The sequence below is a fragment of the Dichomitus squalens genome (genome assembly GCF_000275845.1).
Source record: "Dichomitus squalens LYAD-421 SS1 unplaced genomic scaffold DICSQscaffold_34, whole genome shotgun sequence".
Lineage (NCBI taxonomy): Eukaryota > Fungi > Basidiomycota > Agaricomycetes > Polyporales > Polyporaceae > Dichomitus > Dichomitus squalens.
The window spans coordinates 102,271-110,733 of NW_006766916.1; the positions used below are offsets into that span (position 1 = coordinate 102,271).

At 56.2% G+C, this 8,463-nt stretch overlaps 2 protein-coding genes across 2 annotated transcripts; both read left to right on the forward strand.

Annotated features, from left to right (window-relative positions):
• Window positions 1-256: 256 nt before the first annotated feature.
• Window positions 257-1,665, forward strand: DICSQDRAFT_148805 (globin-like protein; the record flags this gene model as incomplete). Its single annotated transcript, XM_007368283.1, has 4 exons — window positions 257-454; window positions 511-825; window positions 848-975; window positions 1,032-1,665. 4 exons carry the CDS (start codon window positions 257-259, stop codon window positions 1,663-1,665), a joined length of 1,275 nt encoding a protein of 424 aa, XP_007368345.1.
• A 3,829-nt stretch (window positions 1,666-5,494) lies between these two features.
• Window positions 5,495-7,685, forward strand: DICSQDRAFT_138929 (uncharacterized protein). The gene is made up of 5 exons (XM_007368284.1): window positions 5,495-6,084; window positions 6,139-6,277; window positions 6,344-7,067; window positions 7,137-7,419; window positions 7,481-7,685. Exons 1-5 carry the CDS (start codon window positions 5,739-5,741, stop codon window positions 7,630-7,632), a joined length of 1,644 nt encoding a protein of 547 aa, XP_007368346.1. The 5' UTR covers window positions 5,495-5,738; the 3' UTR covers window positions 7,633-7,685.
• The last annotated feature ends 778 nt before the right edge of the window (window positions 7,686-8,463 follow it).

Here is an 8,463-nt window from a genome sequence, read left to right on the forward strand (position 1 = left end):
GCCATGCCCCGATCATCTTGACGAGCCGCCCCGTCCGGTCTCACTTGGCCCCGTATCTGCAATCCGGTAACGGTCTCGCCCATGTCCAGGTCAGAAAGTATACTTGACTTCCGACTTCTTCCACACGCAACAGACTCGCAGTCGCGCTGGGCGACGTATATAATATGGCATCAGTAGACGTCGGGGAGCAGCATCCTCAAGCCTTAGCCTTCATCCATCCCGATCGCGCCTATCGTTCGCCCACGATACCTCTGACATGCCAAGAGAGCTCCCCCACGCAGATGCCCCATCTACTCCGCGTTGCCAGCCGATGACGCCTGTGCAGCGCAAGCTCATCTCTGGGATTGTGCCCGTACTTGAGCAGCATGGCAACGAGATCACAACCCTTATGTACAAGCGTATGCTCGCCGAAACTCCCCTGCTCATGAACCTCTTCAGCCAAAGCAAGCAGGACGTAAGCTAGTCATTCTCTTCGTGTTGCATAACATCAAGCTCACGACTCAACCACAGCGTGGCCATCAACCCGAAGCCCTGGCACACGCACTCCTAGCGTACGCTTCTCATATCGAAGACCTCACCCCCATCCTGTCTTTCGTCGAGCGCATTGCGCACAAGCACGCGTCCATCCACATCGAGCCTGCTCAGTACGAAATCGTCGCAAAATACCTCACGGACGCGATCATCCAGGTGGTTGGCGCGGACGTCGTCAAGGGTGAGCTCGCGGAGGCGTGGATACATGCTTACTGGAACTTGGCATACATATTCATCGACCGCGAGCGCGAGCTGTATGAGGGAGCCGGCTGGGTTGGCTGGCGCGAGTTCATCGTCGACAAACAAAAAGGTGAAGGAAAGCGACGAAATCATGAGCTTCTACTTCAAGCCGAAGGATGGCAAGCCCCTCGAGCCCTTCCGCCCTGGGCAGTACATCTCCGTGCAGCGCTACGTACCGAAGCTTGGTATAATCCAGAACAGACAGTAGGCCGCGTTCTTCCTGCGCTATCTGTCAGTCTGCCCATTTGTCCTCTCATCAGATACTCCCTCTCCGACGCCCATAATCCCGATTACTACCGCATCTCCGTCAAGCGCGAGGACGGTATTCCTACAAACCTCTCCGACTCCTCGCAGCTGTCGCATCCCGGGTGGATCTCGAACATCCTACACGAGACGCTCAACGAGAGTGACACCGTAGAGCTCGCTTACCCCTTCGGCGAATTCTTTCTCGACGCCTCCTCCTCCCCCGTCGTCCTCCTCTCCGCCGGGATCGGCCTTACGCCCCTGCTCTCCATGCTCAACACACTCGTCAAGGCAGAGGCCACCCGGCGCCACGTGTCCTGGGTGCAGGCCGTGCGAAACGGCAGCCTGCATCCGTTTAAGGAGTACGTCGCGTCCGTGGCCAGGAAGCACCCTGACCAGGTCAAGACAACGATATTTTACTCCAATCCGCAGGAGAATGACGTGCAGGGCACGGACTACGACGTCCGCGCACGGCTGGACCTCAACGAGGTTGACCGCCCGACCCTGCGACTCGACGATCGAACCACGCAGTATTACGTGTGCGGGCCGGGACAGTTCATGGCGGACATGTTCGAGGCGTTGAAAGCGCGGGGTGTTGAGCCGAACAGGCTACACGCCGAGGTGTTTGGTCCTGGGGCGACGCCTCAGTAGAAGGGTACCGGGAGGTACTGGATTTGTTGTGAAGATATCGCTATATTAACCAGAACGCATGAGCCTATCTGCACGTTCAGCCTCTACTCAATGTCTCTGCACTGTCCGTGTGCGGATTCTGTGGGAGCGCACTAAGCAGACTGAGAGCAGAAAACCACTATATGGCAGGATACACAAGCGATCCCTCGGAAATGTGCTTTCTCTCAGAATGCGCGTCCAGTGGTAGGTGTCACCGCCGCTTCTACGTCATATTCCGCGTTGTTTGCAGGTCTAGGCCCTGTAACGTCCAGATCAGGCAGCGTGGTGGGTTGATGAATCATGACGTCCGCGAGCCCGATGCTCTGGAAATCCTTCGTCCAAGCCTGTCCCGCCTGCGTAAGATCGTAACTATCACGATCGATAAAGTCAACGAAACCTGGAATCCACTAGTGGATTCGGGTGACACCTTCTCTGACGCTCTGTGTCAGGGATTGTAGGCTACGAGTCAACACGCCAGCCTGGTTTGAACTCGTCAGGGTTTTCAACACGATACCGAGAACCGCGTTCACTTACTGGTAGGTATGTTCATGTATATGATCACGCTGAGATCTGAATATGTGGTCGTGAGAAACCAGGAGGTTCGCCACAGGCAGTCGGCTTGATTCCGATAGGTCCTGCTGGCACCGAGCTATGTTCAGGACATGGACCACGCCCAGGATCCCGTGTTTGTGCCTATATTCTGTCATGTGAAACCTTATTGGCATCCAAGATTGGCTATGTAATGGGGATTAATCCAAGGACCTGTGCTCGGGCTGTTAGTCGAGACCAACCATGGTCGGACTCCTTCCGACTGCCGTACTGGGGTCAAGTATTACTTATACGCCTCCGCCACAAGTTCGTTTTCCCACGCGAGATCGAGTTTGCCTGGTCTCTGCGTCCCGAGCCTGCAACCCCTTCGTTCAGCTACGATGCGACGGTCGTGAGTATCATTTCAGCAAACGTGGCCAATGCTGCACTTGGCCACTGGCTCACATGTGCGTCACTACTGAACGCCATGAGTGCGCCAGTTCGAAGTTGCACGACATAATTTGGTCGTCGATCTCTAGTACTGAAGGTGCGCCACGTCACAACCCTTCAAAATCAGTCTTCTCCCACTTCAAGGTCATCCTGTAGTCCTTTGGGCTCTCGATATGTGCAATATAGCGGCTGGAGTGCGCAATAGACACAAGCACTTGCCTCGCAAGTGGGCCGATACTACGTACTTGTCCGAAGCTGCTATGAGACGCAAGTTCTACTGGTTTCTTCTGACCTCGACAGCTCCTACTTACGAGATCTATCGCACTTCGATTGGTTTCAGGTTTGTTCAGCGACATGGATGAAGATCGCATCTGGTTAATGCTGACGACCTTCCATGTGCAGCTTGAATGCCGCATCACCTGAGGCCTGCCCTGTGGCCGTCACTCGCGGATCAGTCCGTTGCGTACGTGCATTTCCAAATATCTTGACGTATAGCGATCATAATGCTATCAGAGTACCTCCGCGAGCGTGGAAGTGGATCCGCATCCCGGAGGCCGCCTAACGTGGCTACAATGCCCTGATCATTACGGAGGTTATTCAATATTCTGCGCGATGGTGGAGCATACAATGGGCATGAGAGGCCCAGGCCGGCGGTGCGGCCCTTGTAGCACCTATACGCATCGCAGGCTGTCGTTCAGCTGTCAAGTTTGAAATGCCGCCGCTCTGGCAACGGCGTGGCGTACTAATCGCAATGGCAAATGCGTCGAATCGACATAAATTGCGTTGCAGAGGCTGGATCTCGGTACGTGCACGTTCTCCCGTCTCACTAATCCTCCCTTCTTCTCGAACAGATGCCATGATATTCGCTGCAGAGCTCTGATATGAAGTCATTGGGCAGCTTTCCACTATAGTCTTGCCTTCGGGGTTTAGTGCGAGTCTCTGAGGTCGTTCGCGTCCGCAAAGGCCTTGATTATGCTCTGAGAGTGCTGGTCGCATCCATTAGTACAATCCCGTACACGCGACAACTTCGGCAATGCCGACTGGGAGTGGTTGCTGCGACACCATGGAGAAGATAACGAGGACATCTTCTGTGAGCATGCTTCCTGAGCTGTCCGAGATGCGTCATTGATTCCCGAGCTTCCTAGGGTGTTGGGCTACATAGCTTTGAGCCTTGAGCATCGATGCCGGCAGACCAGCTGTAGAGATGGCCGCGATCCCTCTCTGTAAGTCATATGCACGGCAGAGATCCGCGTGTTTTCGACTGGGGAGAATTGGAACCGCCTGCGATCCCAAATACTTTTGTCCAGCGAGGCGATGTTTGCACACAGAGAGTATCTTGTGCGTCCCACAGCGGGCAAAGCGCCAGGCTCCAAGCAGGGAAATCTGTGCGGCATTTATGGGCAACGCAACCTGACCCTAGCATTTCTAGAGGGCCTTTGTATCCCTCTTTGTGATTTGGGAAATCTTATGGGCACGTTGCATCGCCCGTATATTTGACATAGATTTCCTCACCTGAACCATCGCGCTTTGCCTGCCGTGTCCGCTCTTCATCGAGTTTTCGCCGATCGAACACGCCCGATTGCCTGCCGTGATGTGTCCCGATAGCATCATCCAGATGGCGATAGTGCGATCGATACGAACTCGAGAATACGGATGGACTTTGCCGACACCAGACGCTCATGATTCGTGACGTAAATAGGGCAATCTCATGTTGGCCATCAGGGTCGAACATTGTCAAAGTATTGCTCAAGTGAGGTCAAGTTGCCCTCAGGTATCGTATTCTCCTTAGGGACGTTCACAATTGTATGACCTCCATCCCAGTCTCTCAGTGAGGCCATGGCCCTTTCCGGTTCCGTCCTTGACATGCGGCAGCCGACGCAGTACGGCCGCGTGTACCCAGAAACTACCGAGCTTGCTCGCCACTTTGTAACGACCAATGCAAACACGATCAATTCTGTTTGCCTGTCAACCAACCTCGCAGGTATCGCTTACGATATCAGTTCTCAATCGTTCCGGAAGCTCGGTGAACTTTCTCCACTGCGACTATCGATGGCCTCGGGTTCATATTCGATACTGCGTTCGACTGCTCGTTTAGTACCGAATGAGCTGGGTGCTACACACCCACGCCAATTCATTTCCCCGTTCATTTCGCTCAAGCTTCTGAGCTGCTACGGCTTCTAGCCAGAGGGCATGCACACTCGTGCCAATTTCATCAGGACCAAGCCCTTCCTACGAAGACTTGACGTTATGTTCGCTTTGTACAGCCCAGTTGGAGGAGAGATTGACCGTGTTCCGATCAGAATGGCCAGGTGTAGATTGTGTACGAGATCCCCCGATGTCGCAGAGCGTCTCCGGAATGACATGAATAGGTCGGCAACGTGGGAGGCTGTGATCGAGTTCTCAGAGAGAAGCTCGGAACCTGATGTTCGAGCGCGTGCCCGGATCCACTCACACGGGAATGAACTCCAGCCACAACTCAAGTCGCCGAGCGTTTACGTCGCTTTCCACCTAACCATCACAAGACGCCTTCCCGAATCTACGACGGCGCTGCCCATAGCGGCTGTAAGAAGTCTTCATAAACAGTTTCTGCAGCCAGATCTCGCTTGCCACCGTACCGGATCCCTGGAATTCACGCGGGCAACTAGGCCGCAACCCGATAACGCTATAGCGTATACATTGACCCCTCTCGCAAACCTTCGATCACTCTGGTGAGTAAGATCCGTCCAATCGCGCGCATCGAGGCTGCTACCCGGTCGATAACCTCAGCAGGAGCTAACATTCGCTGCCCAATATGGTACCCACCGGTGAGCAGGTTCCATAACAGAACGATTCCGTACGGCGAGCGGCGTCGCTGAGTTGGCTTGTGGGCAAATCTCGGTCAGGAGAGGAGAACGAGGCCGCCTAGGAGCGCGCACGTTCAAACGCGCCCAGCGCCTGGTGACCACGTGGGGGTGGCATTTCAGTCGTTGGCGGAGGACGATCGACCTCTCGAGCTTGTTCATAATCCCCCACCATCGCCGAGCAAACGCCCCGGGCACTTGACCTCAAGCCCTGCACTCCTCGTCGCGATCCCAGACATGGAGAGACAGCTGGCTCCTGAGGTCTGGGCACTCGTGATGCAGCATCTACCGCCCTCGGACCGGAGGACCTGCTTGTCGATCTCGAGCACACACCATACTGTTGCGAAACGACTTGTCTTTTCCGATATAACCATCACTCTGGGACTGTGGAAAGACGTGGATATCGAAGGTGACACATATCCGCTAAACAAGACTATTCAAGACGAAGTCGGCCGTGATGCCCGTAGGAGCTTGAACCTCCTGCGACACATCCTGGCCACTCCAGAATTCGCAGATGTGGTCAGAAAAGTCACCGTACGTGCACAAGGACTCGGGACGAACGTCGAAATTGCCTTCGATATCGGTATGGGTCAGTGCATGTCTCCTGCGCTCGTACTGATCTAACCTCTTCCCATAGGTATTCTCGCCCGTGCTCTTAACAAGATGCGCAATCTACGTGCGTTAACCTGGTACGGGACCAATCCTGCACCATCAAGGGGCATTTTCGATGCCCTCATCGAAGCGTCTGGGAAAACGCTCGTCCATCTCTCTCTGCCGTAATGTGTCCACCGCACTCCTCTCTGTACCCCGCTCAACTTACCACACGACCTCCTCGCCCGCAGGATGGACTTCCCGAAAGGCCTCCGCCTGACATCCCACACGCAATTGACATCCTTCGCAGTCCTCCAACGCAATTCCTCCAACTCGGGAGCTGAGCCTCCCATCGAGACGGCCAAGAGAATCATTATGGCGACCGCGGTCACCCTCCGCCGTCTATGCGTCTCGTCGAGCAGTCAGAACGTCGCGGTCCTCTACGGCTGCGACCCCCAAGCGTTCGTGCATCTTCAAGAGCTCTCGCTCATCTTCCCGCGCACAATCTCTGGCCTTGATGCCCTTTTCCTGCACCTGACCCGCCTCCAGTCCCTCACATTCTGCGTCGACGCGGACCTGGGCATCGACGAGGCCGTCACCGAGGCCCTCCGCACGCACCCAGACGCGTTTCCCGCCCTGCACTCCTTCAAGCTCCTGCACAACTCCGGCTTCCCGCGGGGAACGAACCCTGCGCAGGACGTCGCGGATTTCATCTCCGGGCGCGGTGCGACCCTTAGGCGGCTCGACGTTGTGCTCGGGGCGAGCGCGCTCGCGTTCTACGGCGGCTGCCCACTCATGTGGTCGCTCCCCAAGTTGCCTGCGCTCGAGGTGCTCGGGTTCGACTTCTACCCTGCATATCTGGTCCGGGGCCTCGTCGAGTTCCTCGACATCAACCTGCCGCGCGGCCTGACGGCGCTGCACGTGTATGCGCGTGTGGGACAAGCGGATATGGCGATGGAGGACTGGATGGACTTCGTGAGCTGTTCCTTCCTTCCAGCGCGAGTCTCTTGAGGTAACGTCGGTTTTGTGCTGTGCGCCGGGTAGTTTGGCACGCGCGGAGCGCTCCGGTTCGTGAACGTCGTGTGCGAGCTGGGCGTCGAGATCGGCCTCTGGGACGTCCTCTCCCAGCATCCGCCGCGCTTGTTGGAGCTGCTCGGGTTCAACTTCGGCGTCCATACCGTCGAGCGCGATGTCGAGACGGGCGACCCGGTGTTTTCGGAGAGGTGGTCGTGGCCCAAGGCGTTCTATGCGGCGGTGGAGCACGAGGAGGAGGAAGACTGGGAGTGGCTGCTGAGGCACCACGGGCACAACGACAGGATCGATATCGGTGGGTGTCCTCGACGAACGTATGGGAGTCATGGTGTAGACGTGGCTGACGTGCGTCGAAGCCGAGTGGATGCTAAAGGCGAGCGACGAAGGCCTAGATCCGCACGGCGCCGGTGGCGCAGGACCGGAAAGCGCTAGCTCGAATGTTGTAGACGACGGCGAGGATGACTATGAAGGCGGGAGTTACGAGGATTCCATGGAGGTCGAGGGTTGATCTGGCTTGTGATATGGCCGCTCCGACTCAAATGCATTTCATTTATAAGAGGATTTCGGCGGTATAATCAGGTCCAGACATCGTGTTGACACCGGTCAAGATGCCTGGGCGGGCACAGGCCCCGTTGAGGGCACTTCGTGCTAGGCACGCTAACACGCCCGTCGCTTCATTCCCGAAACCAAGACCAAGGTCTCGCTCCTCGGTAGGGCAGGATCGGAAGAGACCATCTTACCAAGGAGCCCCGGAGTGTGATGATGAGGCGTCGTCAGGAGACCACGTTTTTCCTTTTCCTGTCATATGCCAGGTAAGCTCACGCTGATGCTCTGATCTCGAAACCTACTTACATCCTTCATTAATCCTCGCTTCTCGTACCTCGCATCGTCCGTCATCGTCCGTCCCCCCTCCCTGCCTGTAACGCACGCATTGACTGCGGCCGTTCATAGAAACTCTCCATTTATCGGTAAAGGGACCTGGCTCCTCCGAATCATCGCGCTAGCCGTCGAGGGAGATGAGACGCATGCATGCCGAAACTTGAGAGTCGTCGCGCTGGAGGCTTGCCACACTGTCCGAACGGATCATCGTCGCTGACATGCGGACACTCTACACGAGGTTTCTTCCTTCGTCGGGGTAGCATCTCTGTGTTCGCCGAAGCCAGATCGTCAGGGCGTACAAGCCGTCCTGGCGATGCGCTTCGGGACGAGATCGCGCTGGCAAATATTCTCGATTCCCCTGCAGGGAGATCAAGCGACCTGACGGTGTCAGGAGGCCGCCTTTTTCCTGGTTTGCTTCTTCCTGTCAGTCGCCAAGTGAACTCGCGCGTGCATTGTCAGC